At 37.1% G+C, this 27,114-nt stretch overlaps 1 protein-coding gene and 1 non-coding gene across 6 annotated transcripts in view; both read left to right on the forward strand.

Moving 5' to 3' along the window:
- The window catches only part of PDLIM5 (PDZ and LIM domain 5), a 225,992-nt gene that overhangs the window by 195,758 nt on the left and 3,120 nt on the right, over positions 1-27,114 (forward strand). For all 5 annotated transcript variants that reach the window (XM_053608692.1, XM_053608717.1, XM_053608773.1 and 2 more), the window contains 2 exons: positions 20,385-20,565; positions 22,876-22,996. In XM_053608692.1, coding sequence (XP_053464667.1) covers positions 20,385-20,565; positions 22,876-22,996 — 302 coding nt within the window. The remainder of the gene's footprint in view (positions 1-20,384; positions 20,566-22,875; positions 22,997-27,114) is intronic.
- On the forward strand, positions 24,144-24,270 carry LOC128593336 (small nucleolar RNA SNORA40). Its single transcript, XR_008382330.1, has one exon. It is a non-coding gene; the product is annotated as a small nucleolar RNA SNORA40 (small nucleolar RNA).

Here is a 27,114-nt window from a genome sequence, read left to right on the forward strand (position 1 = left end):
TTCATGTGAATTTATATGTATTAGAATCTATTTTAATGAAAAGTAATTTTGGGCATGTGAAAATAAAACTAAAAATGCTAATTGTGTCCATCATTATTCTTACCAGAACTAAGGAAAAATAGTGATTGATATGGCCTTTCAGAGAATAATAAATTCCTTTTTTTTTGGAGACAGAGTGTCACTTTTGGCACCACAGCTCACAGCAACCTCAAACTCTAGGGCTCAAGCGATTCTCTTGCCTCAGCCTCCCAAGTAGCTGGGACTATGGGCGCCTGCCACAACACCCAGCTTTTTTAGAGATCAGGTCTCACTCTGGCTCAGGCTGGTCTCGAACTTGTGAGCACAAGCAGTCCACCCACCTCGGCCTCCCAGAGCACTAAGATTATAGGCATGAGCCACTGCACCCAGCCCAGAATAGTAAAATTTTAAGGCTCAAAGGAGCCCTGATGATCATTTATCCCAATTTTATTTTACAAATTATAGAAGTGAGAACTTTAATGTAGTTGAAAAATAATTGGTAACATGAAGTAAAAAACTTTGAGCCTTAGAGAAAAGAAGATTGGATTTTTGAATACCTCAGCATCAAAAAGTAATTACCTTCATATCTGTTCCTAAGTGCTTTAAGTGTTAGATGGGATAACTTGTGCCTTTAAAATATTTTTTGTCCAAATCTATTTCATTATCTCTTAAATTCCAAGAAGGAAAAAAAGTCTCAGAGCCCTTAAGAGTATACTCCACTGGCACTTATTAAATCTCTGAGTGTTTTTTAATAAGTGGCTTTTAAAATGTTATAAGGTGTAGGTATGCATGCTAATTGCAGGGATCCCACCAAAAGGACCTTATTGCTGCTTTGTGAGTTGCCTTGTTGACAGGAACAAATGATTGTTTGAAGCAATTTATCAAGCTCTCTTCTTTTTTAATTTATCCTATATGTATTTTGAATTAGTTGAAACAATGGCTCTAAAGTTAAATAAGATTAAGACTTAACTGCATTTTCCCTTCCTCTGTTCTGTTATGTAATTATTGCTTAGCATAATATTTCTAGGTAATATTTTAAATGGAGCCAAGAAACCTCAAAACTTCATTAAAGAAAGAACCAGATATAAATAATCCTCTCTTTAACCCACTATTTGTTAAATAATATGTGTCTTGAGAACAGAGCACATGGTATGTGATTAAAAGTTGAATAGCTTTTTTATTTTAAAGGTAGTCAACGTTCATTGTGACATTTAAAAAACAGAAAAACAAAATAAAAACAAAGTTTGTACATAATCCTACTTCCCAAAATAACTGTGATTTTTCACTCATACTTCTCAGACACTCACATAAAACGACAGATATCTTTTTATAGACATGAAATAATATGGTGTTGTGTAAGCTGTTTTTTTCTACTTAAATTGTATTTTACAGAGTGAGTACCTACTTAGTAAGAATTAGTAACAGTGGAAGTAGTAACAGTGGAAGGATAGGAGGAAGGGAAAAGCGGTAGAGTCTTCCAAAGTCCAGCACAAGTATTCAGCATACAGAGGCCTTCAGTAAATGTTTACCTGAACAGATGGTGCATGCCCTAGACCCGTCCATCATTCAGGCCATAACGCCAGTGTGGCAAGAGTCATTTTCCTATAAGTACTAGTATGGGATTACTGTCTTAGAGAAATATTTAAACTAATATAAAATTGGTTCTACTTTATCCCACTAAATAAAATGTTTTAATTATTACCTGCATTTAGTTGTCATATTTTTAGGTTTAATTTTAATAAAATAAAATAAACTGACTTGTAACATTATTTCTATTAGTTTTAATATTTAGATTACCTAGACTGATGTTTAGGGTTACTATAGTCTGGATAAAAACACCCTTTATGGAGACGGTTACTTGTGTACTATTGTAAGCAAGTAATTACTGTATGAGTTAACAAAATGTTATTATCACATAAGTTGCAGATTCATGTTTGATTGTAACATTCAATAATGTTCTATAGTCACCACTCCTAGGACTTCTAAAAAACTTAGTATGGAGAAGGTATGAAGAGCAAAGTGAAAATTAGATTTACCACCTTTATCTACCATAATTTCAAATTTAATGCTAGGCCAGGATGCAATTTTTTTTTTTTTTTTGTAGAGACAGAGTCTCACTGTACCACCCTCCGGTAGAGTGCCGTGGCGTCACACGGCTCACAGCAACCTCTAACTCTTGGGCTTACACGATTCTCTTGCCTCAGCCTCCCGAGCAGCTAGGACTACAGGTGCCCGCCACAACAAGGATGCAATTTTTTAATGCACAATCATCCTGCTGTATAAAATAAACCGACGCTACGCTGATAGTGTCAGTGGCCATTACTTATTGCTTCCTCATTTATTAAATTTATTGGCCTGGATTATTTACTACTTGTTATCAGTTAAGCATTAAAGCTTCATTTAAGGAAGTTAATGGGAATGGGGATTAGTTCATGTCAGGATCACATAACCATAATTAACACAGCACAGCACATTGGCCCAGTGCTCAAATGCTGCAGCTGCTTGAATAGATTGTGGTCAGTTCAGAGGCCTGGTCAAAGCATAATTCTAGTTCCTGGCTTCCGTGTCAGTATTACTTACCAAAGCAAGGAGGTGTTGGATAAGTGACATTCTTTTGGACACCAGAAGTTTGAGGCTTGATACTTTCAATACAGAATGTTGTACCTTGGCAAACTCTGAGAAGTTTAAGATTTATTTTGTAATTTACATTGTTAATTTTCTACCATGGAATTTATATTGTTTATTTATAATTCATAGTTCTGTTTTATGTTTACTTAAGTACTTTTTATGAAAGAACAGACTAAAGCAAATTTTGTGTTTTATTTTATTGGCTGTTTGGTGTTTGGAGGGAGTTTAAATTTTTTACTAGCAGAGTTGATTGTTTTTTGGAAAACCTGAGAAACCTGAATGTTAATATGTAAGCTGCTTATCTCTTTATAGAACACATCACATTCAATTTAAAATTCTATTGTTAATTTTATTTGGATCTAATGTTTTTTTTTTTAATTTATTTTTATTGTTAAATCGTAGCTGTGTACGTTAGTGCAATCAAGGGGTACAATGTGCAGTTTTCATATACAATCTGAAATATTCTCATCAAACTTGTTCAACGTAGCTACCTTCATGGCATTTTCTTAGTTACTGTATGTAGACATTTGTATTCTGCATTTGGTAAGTTTCACCTGTACCCATTCTAAGATGCACTGTAGGTGTGGCCCCACCCAAAACCCTCCCTCCACCAAAACCTCCCCCCTCCCTTCCCCTTCCTTGGCCCTTTCCCCATAGTCTTGTGCTATAGTTGGGTTGTAGCCTTCATGTTGAATCTAATGTTTAAAGTTTTTTGGCTTGTTTGAATTGTGTAAAGTTTATGGATATTTTGCCTAAATTGTATTATGGAGTCATTACTTTAGTTACAAATTGAGTAAATAGGTAGTTACATCTTAGGAAATTGTGAAGCTTTAACTTTGCTATGGAACATTATGGAACATTTCTAGTCCAATTATGATAGAAGTACCATTTCTTTAATTCTTGTACTCATGAGTAGATTTATAGAAATCAGGCAGTTCTAAGCCAAAATAAGATTGTAGTTTCCCTGGTAGAATGGGCTTATGAATGTCTTAGCTTCTTTCCCCTCCTTCCCTCCCTCCCTTCCTTCCTTCCTTTTTTTTATTTCATAATACTATAGGGCTACAAAATATTTTGGTTATATGAATTGCTTTTGTACCATTTGAGTCAAAGTTATATGTGTGTCCATCACCCAGATAGTGTGTGTTACCCAAAAGGTGTGAATTTACCCCTCCTCTCCTACCTGCTTGCTTTCCTTTGGGTTTTGCTACCAAACAGGTACGTGGGCATTGATTGATCAGTTCCAGTTTAATAGTGAATGCATATAGTGTTTGTTTTTTCATTCTTGGATACTTAGATTTAGAAGAATGATCTCAGGTTTCGTCTAAATTGTTGCAAAAGGTATTAGTTTACCATTTATTTATGGCTGAGTAGTACTCCATGGTATACTTAGATCACATTTTCTTAATCGACTCATGTATTAATGGCCTTTTTTTTTTTTTTTTTTAAAGACTGGGTCTCATTGTGTTGACCAGGGTGGAGTGTGGTGGCTTGGGCATGCATGAGCCACAGCATCTGGCCCCCATCTTATTTCTTGAGTATTGTGTCTAGTGCATTAAAATCTGTGGGCCATTGTATTACATGCAGTTAACTGAATTGTTTGTATTTATCTTCTTAAAAACTTTGTGAAAGAAATAAGGGATTTATACTACATGGCACTTGTATTTCTTCTTAAATGTGGAATGCTTTAAAAAATAGCAGCATTATTATTGTTGTTTTGTTTTTGCCTACAATATAGCACCAGAGCAAATATATTATTCAGGTGGCCCGTTGATTATTCCAGTGAGAAAGAGAATTTTAACATTATTCTTTTTTTTTTTCTTAATGATTTTCAAACTTCTCTCATAAGGAGAACCATCTGAAGTTACCCCAAGGATTGATAAGGTTTTTTGGGATATTTTACCATCCATTTCAATCTCTGTGTGGATCTTTTATTTATAGGTTTTACTTACTAGTTAAGACTTGAAAATAAAAGGTTTCTTTGCTTAAAGTGTTAGCCCCTGAATTTAGAAAAACAAAGACACTGACCAAGACAGCAAAATTTCACTATTTACTGTAGTGAAAAATTAGAATATGAATGTTCAGGATCTATATAATATAATATTACCATGCCATGAACATCCTATTTTGCATAATAATTAGTGTTTAATGTATTCATTCCAAATGTTGTGTTACAATTTTACCTAAGGCTAGGCATGGTGGCTCACTCCTATACTAGCATTTTGAGAGGCCAAGGTTGGGGGATAACTCAAGGCCAGGAGTTCAAAATCAGCCTGGGCAAAATAGCAAGACCCCATGTTTACAAAAAATAATTAAAAGAAAATTATTATACACCTGAGATCCTAGCTACTGTGGAGGATCTATCCCTTGAGCCCAGGACTTGGAGGCTGTAGTGAGTTATGATCATAGCACTGCATGCCGACCTGAGCAACAGAGTGAGACCATATCTTAAAGAGAGAGAATTTTACCTGTATTCTTGTAACAACCCTGTGAGTCATTCAATTGCTATTATTACTCTATTTCACAAATCAGAAAATTAAAACATAGTGAAGTTAAATATTTACATGCAGTTGCATAGATAGATAGTAAATGGTAGAACCTAAATTTGAGCCTGATCTAACTTTTTTATTCATTCTTTTAACTGCCACTACATAGGAAAATGTTTATAATATTATATTAAGATGGCAAAAAGAAATACAGAATTTAAAAGTATGATTCCAATTTTGTGTAAATACAAAATACACACCAAGATACACACTTAAGCATATTATTAATAAAGACAGGCACTATTTATTGAACATGATTGTTAAAATGCCAAGATCTTATTAGTGTTGTTTGTTCTATTGGATCCTCGCAATAACTCTGTGGTGTCGGTATCATTCTTTTGCCTATTTTACAGATGGGAATATTGAAGCTTAGACTAATTTTCTCAAAGACACAAAGGTGCTTAAGTAGGAGAGCCAGGGCTGGGCCCCCAGGCTGTTTGGTTCTGAAATTCATTCATTAATTCATTAAATACTATTGAGAGTCCTACCTAGGATGTGGCACTCTTATCCCACTGCGTGCAGGAATATCATGGTAAACAACAGGTTGCTGGCCAGCTTCAGTTCATTGCAGCTCTAGGACCGAGGCCCTCAACTGCTGGAGGTCACCTCCACTTCAGGCAGCTTACAACATGACCATTTCCTTTCTTCCTCTGAGTCAGCAGGAGAGCATTTGCTATTGCTTTTTACTTCTTCTAAGGCAGCGGTTATCAACCTGTGGGTTTCAACCCCTTTGGGGGTCAAGCGACCCTTTCCCAGGGGTCACCTAAGACCATCCTGCATATCAGATATTTACATTATGATTCATAACAGTAGCAAAATTACAGTTATGAAGTAGCAACAAAAATAATTTTATGGTTGGGGGTCACCACAACATGAGGAACTGTATTAAAGGGTTGTGGCATTAGGAAGGTTGAGAACCACTGCTTTAAGGGCTTGTCTGATTAGGTCAGGCCCATCCAGGATTCTCTCTTTTTTTTTTTTTATTAACTATGTATCAACTGACTAGGGAATGGAATGATAATCTGCATAATCCTTTTTGCCACTTAAAGTTATCTAGTCACAGGAATGATTCATAGGTCCCATGCCGGCTCAGGAAGGGAGAATTACACAGGATACTTTTATGGGGGTGGGAGGATGTCTTGGGCTGTCCTTTCTGTCACATCCTCTCTCTCAGTGTCCCCTTTTTTGTTTAGTGGCAGCTATGTTTGTTCAGATGCTCAGACCTTGTGATCTATCAGAAAATCCTTTTGGCTTTAACTTCTAAATATATCCATATTCTGAACACTTCTGTTTCTTCTGCTACCCTGACCTCAGCCACTGTCATCTCTCACATGAGATAATACAATCATTTACTAACTCATCTTTCTGCTTTTGCCCTTGCTCTATACCTATTTATTATCAACACAGAAGCTAGAGTAATCCGATAAAACATAGATCAGATCATGTCTCTCCTAAGCCTTCAAACACACAATGGCTTCACTTTTTATTTATCTTACTTGATGCACACCCACCCCCCACATTAGGCTGTAAGTTCCTGGCAAGCAGAGCTTTCTCAGTTTTGTTCCCTGCCCTGTTTCCTGTTCCTAGAACAGTGCCCGACACATGTTGAATTTAGTAAATTTTTGTTCAGTTAACAAATGAACTTTTTCAGAATATTTGTAGGATGTATATTAGAGTTGCCAAATTGAAATTATATTTCACTTGTTTTATTAGAGAATCACATTTCTCTGGCTTTGCTATAATAAGTACAGTTAATTCTTTATACTGAGATGGTCTCCAGTAGACTTTTTAAAAAATGTCAATTAATGTTACCTTCTTTAAACTAGTTCTCTTTATTCACTGTTATGTTTAAGATCTTTTTTGCAGTTTTTGGCCAGGGCTGGGTTTAAACCTGCCACCTCTGGCATATGGGGCTGACGCCCTACTCCTTGCGCCACCCAGGTTTAAGCTTTTTTATTTGCACGTTTATTTTGGAGGTGAAAGTCATTTATGCCTTTAGGATTTAAAACTATAGTTGGTCTCAACCCTTTTAATGCTAACTTTTAATGTAAGTGAAAGGGTTAAAAATCAAAGATGATAATCAGTGAAAGTAGAATTACATTTTTTAATTTGTTAAAATGGAAAGTTTTGCATAGTCTACTGGAAATGAAAAAGAGAGGAAAATACAGTGTTAGCAAATTTTAGGAAGGATTGTTAAATATTTCTAATTTGGGGTCTCTTTCTGCATGTGTGTTTGTAGTTGTGAATGTGTATACATGCAAATTCTCCCAGTTATCTTTTCTGTTTCACTCTGATTCTCTGGTTGTATTACTCTCAGGCTCTTTGCTCATGGAAGGCCCTTCCTAAAAGTTGGTCAGTATAAAAATATAAAACTGGGCCAGGCACAGTGGCTCATGCCTATAATCCTAGCACTCTGGTTGGCCAAGGCAGGAGGATAGCTTGAAAGCAGGAGTTCAAAACCAGCTTTCTACAAAAAATAGAAAAATTAGCTGGGCGTGGTGGTACACACTTGTAGTTTCAGCTATTTAGGAAGCTGAGGCAGGAGGGTCACCTAAGTCCAGAAGATTGAGGTTGCATCGAGCTGTGATGATACCACTGCACTCTCTCCTAAGTAAGAGAGCAAGACCCTGTCTCTAAATAAATAAGTAGTATTATTCTATCTACTTAAATGTAATATCAGATTCCATTTTTGTTCTTCAGCACATGAGTCATTTGTTAGTGGCTTTGATAGGCCTTTAACTTCTTTTGATGTAGTAACTTGGTTGAGAAAAGTTTTTGATATGTAGTGATTGGCCTTTGGAAGATTCTAGCTTAAAATTCATCACCCACAAGATCTTAGGCAAGTTGGCTAACTTCTGTCATGTTTTCTTCTTCAAGTATATGATAGTTAATTTCTATCGCTGAAATTGCTGTGAAAATTAGATAACAAAGTAAACAGTAAGTAAGCATTTAATTTTGAAGCTAAATCCCTGATGGGTTGTGTCTGTTGAGATCTGCAATTCCTTCTGCCTTTATGTTTGTAAGCTTCCCTTTGCCTCGGAACTCTTCTTAGGCATCCCTCCCTATGTTTTCTTCTATCCCCCTCCCCCCTTTTTGGCATAAATCTCACAGAAAATAAACAAAAGTTTTCATACCAGAGTTCTCTCTCCGCCAGTCAAGTGCTTTAACTCCCTTCGCCCCCACCCTTCTCTATTTATCAGTCAACCTGTATTTAGTAAGATCTCACAGGTGGAGGAATACTAGAAGAGATGGCTGAATACCTAAATCCACTTTGCATTTATCCAGTCCTGTCATTCTGGTTCACAAAAGGAAACCCAATCCTACCTGGAACAAGAAGAATGTCTTCACTGTTAATCTTGTGTTAATGAATTTGTTAAATTAGTCATTGCTAACACAGAAAAGAAAATACTTTGTTTTATGTAAGAGATTTTATTGTTTAATCGATGCATAATTAATTTCAAGGGCATGGATGGGGATGGATGCTTTTGAGTGCAGCCAAGGAGTATCAGGTGAAGCCATATTTTCCCTCAGCTTCTTTCTTAAAGAAGGAGATCTGGGAGGCTCAAGGGTCATTTAAACTCCTTTTTTTTTTTTTTTTTGAGACAGAGCCTCAAGCTATCACCCTGGGTAGAGTACCGTGGTGTCACAGCCCCCAGCAACCTCAAATTCCTGGGATTAAGCCATTCTCTTTCCTCAGCCTCCCGAGTAGCTGGGACTACAGGCGCCCGCCACAATGGCTGGCTATTTTTTGGTTGTTGTTATCATTGTTGTTTGGCAGGCCTAGGCCAGATTGGAGCCCGCCAGCTCTGGTGTAAGTGGCTGGCTCCTTACCTGCATGAGCTACAAGCGTCAACTCTTTTCTTAAAGGTGCAGAGGGACGTTTTTTCCTGTCTGAATTTCATTTTCCTATTCACATTTTTAAAGGACCTTATGAAATATTTTAAAGTTATTCTCTAATCATCTATAGTTTTAATTTATGTATAGTGAACTTCATCTCAGAAAGTTTTTCAAAAAACCAAGAATACCCAAATATAAGGTAATCTTCTAAATTACCAAAGATGGCCAAAAAAATGAAATTCATGGGTGGGAACATTAAAGTTTGAAACTAACATTGAAACTGGACAATACCTACGATGATGACCTGCATACTTGCCTAAGGTTAGACTGTGAATGCGGCTTTAATCCTTCTAGCGGTCCATCAAAGAAGAAAGTTAGTTTTGAAATTTATAATTAAAAAATAAAACTATTTCTCAGGAGAAGCAAAACCATTCTTGTTGCAAAAATCTAATAGCAATTTTTTCTAAGGAGTCCATGTGAAAATAGGACCCCAAGCAATCTAACAAACAACACTTGAGCAGCAACTTTGGGGAGGAGCAAACATGAATCTCCCAGAATTATTTCCTGTAATACCTGTAGGTGCTGACTGATGCATTGTGAGAAGCGCTGTTCACGAAAGGAATGATTCTGTGGGGTGCTGCAGGTCCAGCATGCTATCACTAATTTATAGCACCCAGTTCTCTACTGATCTGATTTGATCTCCACATGTATTTTAGAAAATTTGGAAAATGAATCGTATGTACCTTAGTTTTTCTTTATTTTTAAAAATGTATTTATGTAAAATATACATATGTGATTTACCATCTTTATCACTTTTAAGTGTATAGCTCAGTGGTAGTAGTTTTTTTAAATTTTCCATTCATTCTCTCCTCTACCCCAAACCCCACCCTTACCCTCTGACAGCCACCAGCCTACTCTCTGTCTTTATGAGACCCACTTTTGTGAGTGACACCATGCAGTGCTTGTCTTACTGTGCTTGGCTTATTTCACTTAACGTAACGGTCAATATATCAAAGAGATGTCTACACTCCAATGTTTATTGCAGCATTTTTCACAACTTCTAAAATATGAAAAGAACTTAAGTGCCCATCAACAAATGAATGGATAAGTAAAATATGGTATAGATACATAATGGAATATTATTTAGCTATATAAAAATAAAATATTGTCATTTGCAGCAATGTGGATAAAACTGGTAGCCATTATGTTAAATCTGTTAATTTTTTTTCTTTTTAATTAAATCGTAGCTGTGTACATTAATGCAATCATGGGGCACCATGCTCTGATTTTATATATAATTTGACATATTTTCATCAAATTGGTTAACATAGCCTTCTGGCATTTTCTTAGTTATTGTGTTAAGACATTTATTATCTATCTATCTACATGTAGAATATATATACATGTACCCTTGTAAGATGCACCGTAAGTGTGGCCCCACCAATTACCCTCCCTCCACTCATCCTCACCCCTCCTTTTCCCTTTCCCCATATTCTTAGGTTATAATTTGGTTATAGTTTTCATATGAAAGCTATATATTAGTTTCATAGTAGGGCTGAGTACATTGGATACTTTTTCTTCCATTCTTGAGATACTTTGCTAAGAAAGATATTTTCCAGCTCCATCCATATAAACCTGAAAGAGGTGAAGTCTCCATCTTTCTTTAAGGCTGCATAATATTCCATGGTGTACATATACTACAATTTATTAATCCATTCATGGATCGATGGGCACTTGAGCATCTTCCATGATTTGGCAGTTATGAATTGGGCTGCAATAAACATTCTGGTCCAGTATCTTTGCTATAATGTGATTTTTGGTCTTCTGGATATATGCCTAGTAGAAGGATTGTAGGATCAAGTGGCAGGTCTATTTTTAGATCTCTAAGTGATCTCCAAACATCTTTCCAAAAGGAATGTATTAATTTGCATTCCCACCAGCAGTGCAGAAGTATTCCCTTTTCTCCACATCCACACCAACATCTCTGGTTTTGGGATTTTGTGATATGGGCTAATCTTACTGGAGTTAGATGATATCTCAAAGTAGTTTTGATTTGCATTTCTCTGATGATTAAAGATGATGAGCATTTTTTCATATGTCTATAGGCCGTGCGCCTGTCTTCTTCAGAGAAGTTTCTCTTCAAGTCCCTTGCCCAGCCTGCGATGGGATCACTTGTTCTTTTCTTGCTAATGCGTTTGAGTTCTCTGTGGATTCTGGTTATTAAACCTTTGTTGGAGACATAACTTGCAAATATCTTTTCCCATTTTGAGGGCTGTCTGCTTGCTTTACTTACTGTGTTCTTGGCTGTGCAGAAGCTTTTTAGTTTGATCAGGTCCCAATAGTATATTTTTGAAGCTGCTTCAATTTCTCATGGGTCCTCCTTGTAAAATATTCATCCAGGCCATTTTCTTTTAAGAGTTTTCCCTGCACTGTCTTTAGTATTTTTATAGTTTCATGTCTTAAGTTTAAATGTTTAATCCGGTGAGAGTCTATCTACAGGTCGCCAGCCAGTTCACCCAGCACCATTTGTTAAATAGGGAATCTGTTCCCCACTGAATGTTTTTAATTGGCTTATCAAAGATCAAATAACGGTAAGTAGCTGGATCCATCTCTTGGTTCTCTATTCTGTTCCATACATCTACCTCTCTGTTTTGTGCCAGTACCATGCTGTTTTGATCACTATCTATTTATAGTATAGTCTGAGGTCTGGTAGTGTGATTCCTCCTGCTTTGTTTTCATTTCTAAGTAATGTCTTGGCTATTTGAAGTTTTTTCTGATTCCATATAAAACGAAGTATTATTTTTTCAAGATCTTTAAAGTATGACAGTGGAGCTTTAATTAAAATTGTGTTTAATGTATACATTGTATTTAATGTATATATTAAAATTGTATATTGCTTTGGGTAGTATGGACATTTTAACAATGTTGATTCTTCCCAGCCATGAGCATAGTATGTTTTTCCATTTGTTAGCACCGTCAGCTATTTGTTTTCTTAGAGTTTCATAGTTCTCTTTATAGAGATTTTTCACTTCCTTTGTTAGATAAACTCCCAAATATTTCATCTTCTTTGGCACTACTGTGAACAGAATAGAGTTCTTGACTGTTTTCTTAGCTTGACTATTGTTGGTATATATAAAGGTTACCGATTTATGAATGTTGACTTTGTAACCTGAGATGCTGCTGTATTCCTTGATTACTTCTAAGAGTGATTTGTAGTAGAATCCCTGGTGTTTTCCAGGTATACAATCATATCATCTGTGAAGAGTCAAAGTTTGATCTCTTCTGACCCTATATGAATACCCTTGATCACCTTTTCTTCCCTAATTGCGATGGCTAAAACTTCCATTACATTGTTAAAGAGCAGTGGAGACAATGGGCAACCTTGCCTGGTTCCTAATCTGGGTGGAAATGATTTCAATTTAACTCCATTCAATACAATATTGGCTGTGGGTTTGCTGTAGATGGCCTCTGTCAGTTTAAGAAATGTCCCTTCTATACTAATTTTCTAAAGTGTTGTGATCATGAAGGGATGCTGGATATTACCAAAAGCTTTTTCTGCATCAACTGAGAGAATCATATTGTCTTTATTTTTTTTAGTTTATGTGCTGAATTACATTTATAGATTTATGTATATTGAACCAGCCTTGAGACCCTGGGATAAAACCGACTTGGTCATGATGTGTAATTTGTTTGATGTGTTGCTGGATTCTGTTTGTTAGGATCTTGTTGAATATTTTTGCATCTATATTCATTAGTGATATTGGTCTATAATTTTCTTTTCTTGTTGGATCTTTTCCTGGTTTGGGGATCAGGGTGATGTTTGCTGCGTAGAACGTCTTTGGGTAGTCTTCCTTCTTTTTCTATATTTTGGAACAGGTTGAGTGAGATAGATACTAGTTCCTCTTTAAAGGTTTGGTAGAATTCTGACGCAAAGCCATCTGGTCCCAGACTTTTCTTTTAGGGATATTTTTGTATGGTTGATGCTATTTCAGAACTTGACATAGGCCTGTTCAACATTTCCACTTCATTCTGGTTAAGTCTTGGTAGTCGGCGTACTTCCAAGTATTGGTCAATATCTTTCAGATTTTCATCTTTCTGAGAATAAAGTTTCTTGTAATATTCATTAAGGAATTTTTGAATTTCTTAGAGTCTGTTATAATTTTGTCTTTGCCATTTTTGATTGATGAAATTAGAGATTTTACTCTTGTCTTTCTGGTTAGGTTAGCCAAAGGTTTATCTATTTTATTAACCTTTTCAAAAAACCAACTTTTTGATTTATTGATCTGTTGTATAATCCTTTTTTTTATTATTCAATTTCATTTAATTCTGGTCTAATTTTGGTTATTTCTTTTCTTCTGCTGGTTTTGGGGTTGGAATGTTCTTCCTTTTCCAGTTGCTTGAGATGTCCCATTAAGTTGTTAACAGCCTCTCTTTCCATTCTCTTGAGGAAGATTTGCAGTGCTATAAATTTCCCTCTTAGGACTGCCTTTGTAGTATCCCAGAGGTTCTGATAATTTGCGTCTTCCTTATCATTTTGTTCCAAAAATTTGGTAATTTCTTTCTTAATCTCATCTATTACCCAGCTATCATTCAGCACGAGGTTATTTAGCTTCCATTTTTTTGTATGAGTATGCAGATTCCTGTTGTTACTGAGTTCATCTTTTATTCCATGGTGGTCAGAGAAGATGCAAGGAACAATTTCTGTTCCTTTAAATTTACTCAGGTTAGACTTGTGACTTAAGATGTGATTGATTTTGGAGTATGTTCCGTGGGCTGATGAGAAGAATGTGTATTCTGATTTCCATTTGCCTGAAATATAGATGACCATCTCTTTACCCTGAGTCTATATTTATCTTTTAAGGTAAAATGAAATTCTTGTATGCAGCAGATATCTGGTCTGAGTTTTTGTGTCCAGTCAGCCAACCGGTGCCACTTTAGAGGACAATTTAAGCCGTTCACATTAATTGAGAATATTGATAAGTCTGGTAGTATTTTGGGTATCGAGTTTTTCAAAAGTCCAGTGGACATTTTTAATTTTTTTGCCACTGCGGAAGTTGGAGTTTGATCAAAAGTTTCTGAGTGAGTTTACTTTTGTGGTGGAGGATGGCGCTGGTCATTATGGAGGATAGGTCTGAGAATATCCTGAAGAGCTGGTTTAGTTATGGCAAATTTCTTCAACATGTGAATGTCATTAAAGTATTTAATTTCTCCCTCATAAATGAAACTCAGTTTCACTGGATACAGGATCCTGGGTTGAAAGTTATTTTATTTTAGGAGATTAAAAGTCAATGACCACTCTCTTCTAGCTTGAAAGTTTTCAGCAGAGAGATCTGCAGTCATTCTAATATTCTTCCCCTTATCGGTTATGGTTTTCTTACGTCTGGCTGCTTTCAGAATTTTCTCCTTCATATTAACTTTAGTGAAATTGATTATGATGTGTCTGGGAGTTGTCTTATTCAGGTTGAGTCGTGCTGGGGTTCTGAAACTGTCTACTATCTGAATTTCAGAATCTCTTGGCATGTCTGGAAAATTCTCTTTCATAATTTCATGAAGAAGAGCCTCTGTGCCTTGCCAAGCCACTTTGTCACCTTCAGGGATTCCTATGATCTGTTTTTGCTCTCCGTTTCTCTTCCTCTTTGAGAGTTTGGGAATGTTCAAAAGGTTTGTCTTCAATGTCAGAAATTCTTTCTTCTGTTTGCTCCAGTCTTCTACTGAGTGATTCTACTGTATTTTTCAGATCTTTGAGTGCTGCAAATTCTTGTCTCAATGTGTCAAAATCTTTGGTGATTTTGTCTTTGAATTCGTTGAATTCTTCAGACAACTTTTCAAATGCTCCTTGAATTTCTAATTTCAACTTTTCCTTTATTCTGTTAATCTTGTTTGCAATCCAAATTCTGAATTTGATTTCTGACATCTCAGCCAACTGTTTATAAATGAGATCTTCAGTTGTGTCCGCCATATCTTTCCTTGGGGGTGGGGGGGTGTTGATCTACTCTGGCTATTCATATTACCGGAGTTTTTCTGCTGATTCCGCCCCATGATTATTTTACACCGTTTGAGTAGATGAGCAAATAAAGAGAAGTTGTGTTTGGGGGCTCCAGGAGTAGTGATTAACCAGCCCTTTGCCCAAAAGCTGGGACTGGTGTCTGTACCTTTTCCTCTAGAACTTTGCCAAGGACCCATACAGTGCCACAGCATGAGAAACTGGGGACCTGCTTGGTGTGGTGGGGCTAAGTGGCTCTGTCTTGTTTTTAGCTGGTCTCTGTCCAACCCTAGTGAATCAGTTACTCTGGGTTGAAGTCTCAGCTGTGGAGAAATACCAGCAATTAAGTCACCCAACCTCCCACAGGCAACAGTTGGAAAAGGAAAATCACACCTTCCCACAACCACACACCCAGGGTACCACTAGGATAGTCCTCAGGTGATTGGCCCAGTTCAAGAGGTCCAAATCAATTGTCTCTTCAACACCTGTCTCAGGTGAGACAGTTTCAAAAGTCTCCAGCAACTAGATAGCAGGGGTCTGCTGGCAACTCAAGTATTGCCGCGGACCGCCGGTCGATGGGCCTCAGTCCGAGGGTGCTCAGGGTGAACGGTACAGGTTGGTTGAGAGGTCGACGCAGGATAAATGACAGACTGCCACACAGCACTTGGTGAAGGAAGCAGCTGTAAATTTTACTGAGAATATATGTTGGTATTTATACATTTTTTTTCCAAGGTTCAAACAATGTAATCGTTATTTTGCTTATGCTTGTAAATTATCTTTGTGTCTGTATATGTGGTTTATCATGCATTACATGTTTTCAAGGTTTTGCTCTCCGGAGGGAGGTGGTTTATCTTTTCAAGGTTTTGCTCTCCGGAGGGAGGTGGTTTATTTTTAACACCTGGTTACTTCCTCTTATCTAGGAATGTCAAGGCTTGTGACTTCTCTTAGCTCTGTAATTGTTCTCAGTTTCTTATAATTTCTTTTAAAAATAGCTGAACATATTCTTTTACGTATAATGCTTGACTACTTCTATATATATTTTCTATATATTTTTACTCTTATTAGTAACTATATTTTGATTCATAATTAATTGTTTGTCAAACACTAAACTACTCTATTGATTTGTATTACTTATGAAAATTAGTGAAGTAAGATGTTTTTCTAAGTAAAGTTTTACTGCAGGTGGTGATAGTGTATGTCATGTTGGAACATCTTGTTTGCTGTGTCTGCATTGTCTCAAGTCACTGACATTTATGGTAGGGACGTGCTGTTGACCAGGCTTACTTGGAGCCACTGAGTCTGACACAGCCATTCTTGCTGTGCTTAATCTGGATCAGTAAACCACTGTGTTTATTCTTAGCCTTTTAAGACAAACAAGCATTCAACTGAACATACAAGTTTCTGAGCAAAGGTTTCTTTAGAGTTTGTGCCCTAACCCATAGAGAATTGTGTTCAAAGAACAGCATGCTAGGCAATATTTCCATTGCTGTGCATGCAGGGGGTGCTGGGGGCTTCGCTCCGAGGAGCACAGACCACCTTACCATGCGTTTTATAACGCGGACAGCGCCACCTCGCTGCGGTTTGTTGCCGAGGGTGCGGCAAAGTATGACTCACTCCTGTGCTCCGTGTCATCAGAAGGACCCACCCAGCAAATAAATTAGTCTGGAAAGTTTGATGCCTCCTTCCCCACTTTGCACCTCTGTCACACCCAGTCACTGATAACCTCTCAGGGCTGTGACTCAGTTCTGTCCAATTAGCAGATGCTCGAGGGGTTTGCACCTGCCTGAGTCACAGGGATATCTCTGTATCCTCATCCAGGCCACTGCTGTCTGCCACTATCCACAGGGGGAGGTGAGGCTTGACAACCTCAGGTGGCTTAATGAAGGCTGGGGCAGTTCACTTAGTTCTAGCTCCACCCTTGATTGATGTTGCTGACAGAACAGAACAATTTTGCAGAATTTGTTTCTCTCCCAGCTATATTCCCCTGCGGATCAGATGCTGTTTGAGTTCACAGAAACTGTGACTCAGTCCCGGTCTGTGCCTTTGCCTGGTCTCGGCTGCAGTTTATGTTGGGGTGGGCGGGGTTAGAGCTCCAACTCAGCTGTCAGTTCCAGCCTCGGCCTGCCTGCCTTTGTCTCAGCTATGATCCCCTGAGGGCTGGCTGCATCTTAGGCTCAGTAAAGCAGTCCTCTGGGTCAGCCCTGCTCTGGGAGTCTGCCATCTCTACACATGCCGTCTTCTAGTCCCCACGCTCTGCCCAGGCCAGTACCACCTCAAGCATACCCTTTACTCACGGGGCCTGCGTTTCTGTCCCTGATCTGCTCTGCCAGAGGCTGCCAGTGGAGAAGACGCCTGGCCTCTGGTTGCCCAGAGAAACGGGGGTGTGACTCCAGAATATCCCCTGGGGTATGAGCCCTGTTGTTTCCACTATGGCTGCTGCTCCGTGCCTTGGGGCACTGCCACTCCTGTATGGTTCCTTCTCAGCTGACCGTCTTCTCCCTACTCCTGTGCTGCAGAATTAGCATTGACCAGCAGCAGTTCATGCCCTGTCAACACCTCTGGAGAAAATACCCAAGAATCTGGACTCCTGGGGGACAGGCTTCCAGATCTCAGAGTGAGAGTGGACAGGAGTGCTGAGAGTTCAGAATTGCAGGTAGAGAATATATACAGTTTTATGCCTGGCAGGAGAGTTCCATGGCACCCTAGTAGGGGAATTTGGTCCGGTTTCTAGAGGGTCTTTCCCATGGGATAAAATAGGAGGATATTTGTACTCTACTCGCTTGTTTGTAGAAACTGTGCTGTGAGCCATTCTCATGGGAGAGGGGACTCCCATCCACTTGGGGATGGATTTTGTACCTTTTGTTTGTATCCTTGGAGTGCAGGCTCTCCTAAGCAGGTTGATTGCATTCTTCTATCTTTTTTCTTGGATCACCTCGAGTCCGCCAGGTTACTTGCTAAACATCTGTCTTTTAACTCTCCTTCTGGATGGGAACCTCTGCGGAAAGCTGGCTCCAGTCAGCCTTCTTGCCTCTGCCCCCAAATCAGTTATTCTTAAATGTTTCTTTTCACAGATGAATATTAAGTATATAGTAGCAGTGATAAACATATTCCAGGAACAGAGTGGGGTTTTTTTGTTTTGTTTTGTTTATCTTAGATCCATACACCAACACTTAGCTTTCGCAGGATGCAGAGTTCGAGATTAGATTGACTTCTTTAAAAATTGGGGAACAAATAAGGATATTGCCCTAAAGGGTCCTTTCAGCCTTATGGATGAGCTGGTGATGTGCTCAAATAAAAAATCTGTTTTAATGTCCAGACAAATAGAGGCATAAAATCCCAAAGTTCTACTATACACTTGTTAGGGTCCCAGTAAATTCATGTCTATATAACCTGGTAACTACCTCGTGGAAAATCTCAGAGAACTCGTAAAACTTTCTCTAGCTTTAAGTAGTGTGAATCATGGTTTATCTTTGAAGATAAACCACTTGCAAAATATATACTGAGAGAATTAAATGAAGGAACTTCTTGAGTAGGATTGTTATTATATAAATCAGGTAAAAACTGTGGAATAACCTACCAAAAGTAATACATTTGATTGCAGAATAGATGATCTGTAGCTTTTTCTTTTCTGGCAGGAATTAGTTAACAAAGGTATTTCCTGTTAATCATAACAAAATTTAGTACCCTAAAGTTTTAAAAATAGTAATAATAAACTACTTATCTCAAACTTTAGAAAGCTATATACAGTACATTACACAAAATGGCATCATACGAAACAAGCTAACAAAAAGCAGGGCTAGAAAACACCCTCTTATACCCTACATAATGAATTTTAATCACTCATCAGGCGTGTTTCTGCTTCCTGCTCTTGCAGAGTTGGGTGCTGTTTCTGAGTAAACAATATGTTTGCAAAGAATTTCTCAGTGGGAGACAGTTACTGAATAGCAAGGTTTATTTTACTGTCAGAGGTTTAAAAATGTTCTTTGTGATGCTCATTGCTGTGACTTTTTCTGTTAATAATCTGCCTAGAAATATGGTATCTGATGCTTACTAACAATTGCCATGTGGTCGCTTGGTGATGATAATTGATGGTAATGAGGTTAGAGGCAGAGTATCAGTTGAATAGAACAGTATACTAGAAATCAGGAAGCACAGCTTCTGGCCTTGCCTCACCCAGTGACTTTATATGTGTCGTATCTTTTGAACATTCTGTATGTCAGCCTCTCCATCTGTTAAACTGAATTTGTAATAACTGCCCTGGTCTATCTCACAGGAATGTTGTATGGACAAATTAGATAAGTGTAAAAGTGCCTTGGAGGTAAAGCCATTCTATGAATATGAATCAGTGTGATGTGACTCCTGAAAAGCGTGTTGCAGAACCGAGGATGGTTAGTCTCTGCAGGCTTCTGGCCTTGATAAGGCTTCATAATGGAGTCTTGCCACGCCATCCAAGCCCGTCTTATCAGCTCACGACTGTGTACTTTTTAGTGGGGAAAATAATCTCTTTACGGATATTTGTTACCTTGATACAAATGTGCATTAAAAAACTGTCATGTTTGGGGAGAGGGAAGGAGGAGGTTACCAAAAAATGCAAATGATATTCCAGTTATGCAGGATGGATCTGCTGCCCACACTGTGCCTATAGTTCAGACTGCTGTATTGTGCACTTACAAATCTGTTCAGAGAATAGATCCCATTTTATGTGCTCTCACCACAATAAACTAATTAAAAAATGACATATTTGAGTTAAATAAAACCTTTCCAAGTAGTTCTAAACAATCTGTGATAACCAGTTTACAGTTCGTGTTGTCATTTTGGAGGGTCAGGTTTGGTGTATTTAATAAAGTTGAGAAAGAAGTATGTGAATCAATGTATGGGGAAGGAAAATTGACTACGGAGTATTTTCTCAGGTTACAATCATTACTATTTTTAAGATTTTGACTCTAAGTGAGGATTTTTTTGTTTATTTTGTAGAAATGTCAAACTGTCATCTGCCTGTCCAATATATCTTTTTCTACTTGCTTCATATTCTGTCACGGTGACTTTCTGTCACAGTTAACACTCCATCCTCAAACATGATTGCAGGCAGATTGACTCGCTGCTGCTCAATAAAACATACCACCAGATTCCTGAAGACTGAATAAGGTGGAGGGGGTGGCCTTTCTTGAAGGAATCCCTGTGTGCTCTACTCCTGTCCCATTTGCACATCATCACAGATTTCCTATGTGTATTTACAGCACCCCTGTGTTTAGTCCTTGAAAAGGAAAACTGAACAAGTATTTAATTGATTGGACGTTGCGTAAAAGAGGTCCCATCCAGGCTATCTTTAGAAACCTTTCTTCCTGAGTTAAGCTGATCTCTTTTTCTTCTGGCAGGGGACCATTCTTAGTGGCACTGGGGAAATCTTGGCATCCAGAAGAATTTAACTGTGCTCACTGCAAAAATACAATGGCCTACATTGGATTTGTAGAAGAGAAGGGAGCCCTGTATTGTGAGCTGTGCTATGAGAAATTTTTTGCTCCTGAGTGTGGTCGATGCCAAAGGAAGATCCTTGGAGTAAGTACTGGAAATGTCTTTATTCTTCATGAGTTTAACTTTGTATTTCTCCTTGCTTTAGACACGCTCTGGTTTCATCACTATTTATTATTATAAAGCAAAACTACATAGTCCTCTGTAGAAGTGTATCAAGTTGTCTTTGGTTTTGTCTCACTGAGTGTGGGCTTGTCTGGTTAAAGTCTAGCCACTGTAGGGGAAAAATAATTCACTGTGGGTGTGCTACCTCAACAGGACCATTTACTCAGGAATGAAGAAGTCGCACAGGACCACACACATCCACGATCTCAGAACTGACACCTTCACTGTTTTAAATTAAATTCCATAGCTTTTATAAGAGCAGCATTTCCCCACTTGTCAGAGTTCAAGTACAGGACACTGATTTCATGAAATATATAAAACATGAGGCTTATAAATGATATATTTTTCTTGAATGCATATAATGTTTAAAATATAACCTCAGTTTTATGAGAGTACACATGTGATGGAAAAATAATTTTAAGCCATACCTTTTCATTTCTTTCTTTTTCTTTGCCAAAAGGGAGTAATTTAGGAATTAGATGTAGTACATAATAAATAATAAATAAATTCCCCTATTTTACAATTATAAAGTAAGGATCATTTTTTTTATGGGTGACTAGGAGATAGAATTTGATTTTAGTCGAAGCCAAGGTTCTTAGCTTCATACAAAAGTTGGCAGTAGCCCTGCTGAATTCTAATATGCTCAATATGAAAACACAGTAATGAAACTACATATAATTCATATTAATTGAGAGAAAAGTTAGCGTGAATTGGTAAGTAGTCTTAATTTTAGGGTACACTTTTAAATGGGTGTACAACTTTGGGGACACTTAAAATTATATAAACATGCCACCTGAAATATTTCTGTTTTTAGTTTGTACAGAATGCTGGAAACAAAGGAGCAGAATGGTTCGGCCTGTGTCTTCCCAAATAATGACAAAAATTAGTAGAATATCCACTAATACTGTTTTAGTGTATTAACATGTTCTTTGGACTCTAGAATAATAAAACAAAGTCCAACTAGAGTCTTAAAACCAAATAAAGTTCTAGGAAATACAAATCTGACATTTATTGCTTCAAGGATAGGCCAGAACTTCACTAAAGGGATAGCTTCTATGGATTGTGTTTTCGTTGTTTGATTACCTATTAAAGAAGAAATAGTGATGTGTCTCAAGGATGGAGAACGAAGCATGCTCTGGAAGCCTTGGGAAGTGATGTGGTTCAGTGTCCATTTGTTTATGGTAATCTTTCTGGGTCTGTTCTCCTGCCATTTCTCCCTTTTGCCCTTCAGTAGTGAACTATGGCATCTTCTGTGGAGAATAATTTATTCTATTATCATTTTCTTTCATTTTAATATTTTTATAAAAGAAATTATTTCACTCTAGAACAGTTATGAAATAAAAAAGAGTAAAAAGTAAATTTAAATGACCTATTTACCAATCACAGATAATTACTATTAACCTTGTGACATACTGTTTTTCAGTTTGCTATTTATAAGTAATGCATTTACAAAATTGTAACCGTATTTTACATATAACACCCTCTTTTTTCCTGATGAATCTTATGGAAAGAATAAACTCCCATGTTACTAACTATTCATCAAAAATGATTTTTAAAGTTTACATCTCTTTCTCTGAACCCAAAGAAGTGATTCCTTGTAAAATCAACTCCCCAAAACCTCTTTTAGTAATGAACATCTAGCCCAAGCCTTTAATACTTGGTGTAACCACATGGCCATGGTTGATTACAATTTATGCTTTATAGTTCAAATTTTAGACACTCAGTTGAGTGTACTTAGTAACATCACTGCTGAATTCCTAAAGCATGAAAACCTCTTAAACTGATTGGATTACCTTGATTGCATTATTGCTTCAGGGATGCAACAAAGTATTGGTTTGTGTTAGTTTTTAAATGCTTTCCCCTTCCTTCATGACATTTTCAGATAATACTATGACATTTTTGTAAGTTAATGTTTCTTGGTACCCTTTGAGACAAAGAAGAATGCGTTGTAGCAAGTACTTTATTTGCTGTAAGTATATTGTTTAAATAACATGGTAATCATTCTTTAAATAAGTTTATTGATTTGTATTTGTGACAGACACAGTCACATAGTTCATTGATTTAGGTGATATATGTGAGCCTGTCTTTTGTTACTTGGGATGAAAAGCTCAAGTCAAAGATGTGTGTGTGTTTTCGGTTAGCTTTGTAAGACTTGATCAGTATCGCTATTAGAATAAATGTTTCTTTATTGTCATCTTTTTTTTTAAACATCTCATTACCTTTCTGTAATAGGAAGTCATCAATGCTCTGAAACAAACTTGGCACGTTTCCTGTTTTGTGTGTGTGGCCTGTGGGAAACCCATTCGTAATAATGTTTTCCACTTAGAGGATGGTGAGCCCTACTGTGAGACTGGTAAGATCATAAACCGTTAGTTTCTTAAATTTTGAGTAAAGGTAGAACATTAACCTTTATGTTGCTATAAAGCTGAAAGAAAATATTATTAGGCGAAGTATTTTTCCTAATTATTTTGGGAACATTTAATGTTACTCAAAACTTAAAACTTTTATGTGATTTTGTCAAAACAGATATTCCCAACTTCGTTATAAGAATTGAGAATATAAACATTACTTAGTAGAAAAAATATTTTGCTTGAATCCCCAGTAATTTATGGATATAAATGCTACCAAACCATATAGCATAAAGCTACCTCTTACAGTCCAGTCATGAATTTGGGGTATTTATAAACATCAGAAATGTTCAACTTTAGAATATGAAACTGATTTGCTCTTTAAGGCAACTACCTCGAAAATAAACTTGAAATATCTTGTTATTTTTACTAAATGGAAGGGTAATCTTGTCATTACCCATGGTAAAATAATTTTTAATAAATCAAACTATAAGGACCCATCTACTACATTTATTTTGTCTTTTACCTGAACTCTGCACACTTTCTTTTCCTTCTCAAAGTTTGTGTTTCATAACAATTTATTCATTAATAATTCCCTTAGGTATTACTATCACTTCTCATATACATGTTTTCAATATAAAAATTTTTTTTCCTTATCATGCCTCCACTCACCACCACTACATTTCCAGTACTGATTTTTATTGTTACTCTACCTTAAATTTCAAAGTTCAGTGCTGGAGAAGGGAAAATTCCAAAGTAGTAACGTTAAAGGAAGCTTCTAAATTAAAGCTATATTGGCATCACCCAGTCTTCTTTGCTCACTCAATATTCTCCTATTTTCACCTCTTTTTGACTCCTTAATTAAGAGCAACCTGGATCTGTTACAGACTGTACTCCAGGAACCCTAGAAATTCCAGTGAAGTGACCCATAGGCCATTTGGGGACAGGTTGGCTACAAACTGCCTACTTTTATTGAACCAGAACATTTCAGATTTTGTAATTCCACTTAATTTTTCTTAAGAAAAGAGCCCTTTGGTTTGTTCTAGAAGCTTTGCAAGACATTTTGGCTAACTAGCAGACAGTCCCTATATAACCAAAACACACATAAAACTCTTCAGTCTTAATATCCTATTTAATGTATTCAAAGAAGTCATAATTTATGTTTGTTTTTGTCTAATTTGTGGACAAAGACTTACAGACAGGTTAAAAAAAAAATCCTCCTTTGCAATCCAGAACTCATTGTTCAGTGTGAGTTTTGATACATAGAAGAAGGAATATTATGTTCCCTGAGATAGTTTTAAGTGATAGGGATTGGCAGGGCACAGTGGCTCATACCTGTAATCCCAGCACTCTTGAGAGGCCTAGGTGAGAGGATCACTATAGACCACGAGTTAAGAGACCAACTTGGGCAATGTAGCCATACACTTCTTTCCATAAGAAATTAAAAATCTGACCATATAATTCTCTCAGTTGATGCAGAAAAAGCCTTTGATAATAACCAGCATCCTTTCATGATCAGAACACTTAAGAAAATAGGCATAGAAGGGACATTTCTTAAACTAATAGAGGCCATCTACAGCAAATCCACAGCCAGTATAATATTGAATGGTGTAAAATGGAAAACATTTCCACTCAGATCAGGAATGAGGCAAGGAAGCCCAATGTCTCCACTGCTATTCAACATAGTAATGGAAATCTTAGCCATCGCAATCAGGCAAGCGAAGATAATTAAGGGTATCCAAATAGGGTCAGAGGAGATCAGACTCTCAGTCTTCACTGATATGATCCTATACCTGGAAAATCCCAGGGACTCAACTTCAAAACTCTCAGAAATGATCAAGGAATATAGTAGCCTCTCAGGATACAAAATCAATACTTAGAAGTCAGTAGCTTTTATATATGCCAACAATAGTCAAGTTGAAAAAAACAATCAAGGACTCTATTCCTTTTACAATAATGCCAAAGAAGATGAAATATCTGGGAATTTACCTAACAAAGGACGTGAAAGATCTCTGTAAAGAGAACTATGAAACTCAGAGAAAAGAAATAGCTGAAGATATTAACAAATGGAAAAACATACCATGCTCATGGCTGGGAAGACTCAACATTGTTAAAATGTCCATACTACCCAAAGCAATCTACAGATTTAATGCAATCCCTATTAAAGCACCACCGTCATACTTTAAAGAACTTGAAAAAATAGTACTTCGTTTTATATGGAATCAGAAAAAACCTCGAATAGCAAATACATTACTCAGAAATAAGAACAAATCAGGAGGTATCATGTTATCAGACTTCAGGCTATACTATAAATCTGTAGTGATCAAAACAGCATGGTATTGGTACAAAAATAGAGCAGTAGATGTATGGAACAGAATAGAGAACCAAGAGATGAACCCAGTTACTTGTTGTCATTTGATCTTCGACAAGCCTATCAAAAATATTCACTGGGGGAAAGACACTCTTATTTAACAAATGTTGCTGAGTGAACTGGCTGGCGACCTATAGAAGACTGAAACTGGACCCCCACCTTTCACCATTAACAAAAATTGATTCTCACTGGATAAAAGATTTAAACTTAAGACATGAAACTATAAAAATACTAGAAGAGAGTACAGGGAAAACACTTGAATAAATTGGCCTGGGAGAATATTTTATGAGGACTCCCCCAGGCAATTGAAGCAACATCAAAAATACATTACTGGGATCTGATCAAACTAAAAAGCTTCTGCACAGCCAAGAACACAGTAAGTAAAGCAAACAGACAATCTTCAGAATGGGAGAACATTTTTGCAGGTTATGCTTCTGACAAAGGTCTGATAACTAGAATCTACAGAGAACTCAAACTAATCAATAAGAAAAGAATAAATAACCCCATTTCTAAATGTAGGCAAGAGACTTGAACAGAAACTTCTCTGATGAAGACAGGTGCATGCCCTACAAACACATGAAAAACTGCTCATCATCCTTAATCATCAGAGAAATGCAAATCAAAACAACTTTGAGATATCATCTAACTCCAGTAAGATTAACCCACATTTAAAAAAATCCCAAAACCACAGATGTTGATGTGGATGCGGAGAGAAGGGAACGCTTCTACACTGCTGGTGGGAATGCAAGCTAATACGGCCTTTTTGGAAAGAAGTCTGGAGAATACTAAAGGAACTAAAAGTAGATCTCCCGTTTGATCCTGCAGTTCCTCTATTAGGAATATACTCAGATGATCAAAAATTATTACAACAAAGACATTTGCACCAGAATCTGTATTGCAGTCCAATTCATAATAGTCAAGACATGGAAACAGCCCAAGTGCCCATCAACCCATGAATGGATTAACAAATTATGGTATGTGTACACCATGGAATACTATGCATAAAGATGTGAAGTCTCCTTAAAAAATGATGGAGACTTCACATCTTTTATGTTTACCTGGATAGAGCTGAAACATATTCTTCTTAGTAAAGTACCTCAAAAATGGGGTAAAAAAAAGTATCCAATGTACTCAATACTACTATTAAATCAATATATAATCATCTACACACTAATATGAATGGCAAAACACAACTATAATCCAGAAAGTAGAAGGGAAGAGGAGAGAGAAAGAAGAGGGAAAGGGGGAAAAAGTAGATGGCAGGAGGAAGGGTATTTGGGGGGGGACCTCACCTAATGTGCATGATGCAGTGGTACATTTCAAAGCTATTAAGAAATTAGTATAATTGTGATGGATGTGTGTGTTAGTTCAGTGTAAGCATTTCACATTGTAGTGAAATGGAGCAGTACCCTGAACCCCATAAATGCATCAATGTACAAAGTTATGATTTGATAAAAAATAATAAAAAAGAAAAATACATAAATTAAAAATCTGAGTGGTGCCTGTGGCTCAGTGGGTAGGGTACTGGCCCCATATATCAAGGGTAGGAGGTTTGAACCTGGCCCCGGCCAAACTGCAACCAAAAAAAAAAAAAAATAGCTGGGCATTGTGGCGGGTGCCTGTAGTTCCATCTACTCAGGAGGCTGAAGCAAGAGAATCACCTAAGCTCAAGAGTTTGAGGTTACTGTGAGCTGTAACGCCACAGCTCTATACCAAGGGTGATAACGTAAGACTCTGTCTCTGAAAAAAAAA

The sequence above is a fragment of the Nycticebus coucang genome, chromosome 1 (assembly GCF_027406575.1).
Source record: "Nycticebus coucang isolate mNycCou1 chromosome 1, mNycCou1.pri, whole genome shotgun sequence".
Lineage (NCBI taxonomy): Eukaryota > Metazoa > Chordata > Mammalia > Primates > Lorisidae > Nycticebus > Nycticebus coucang.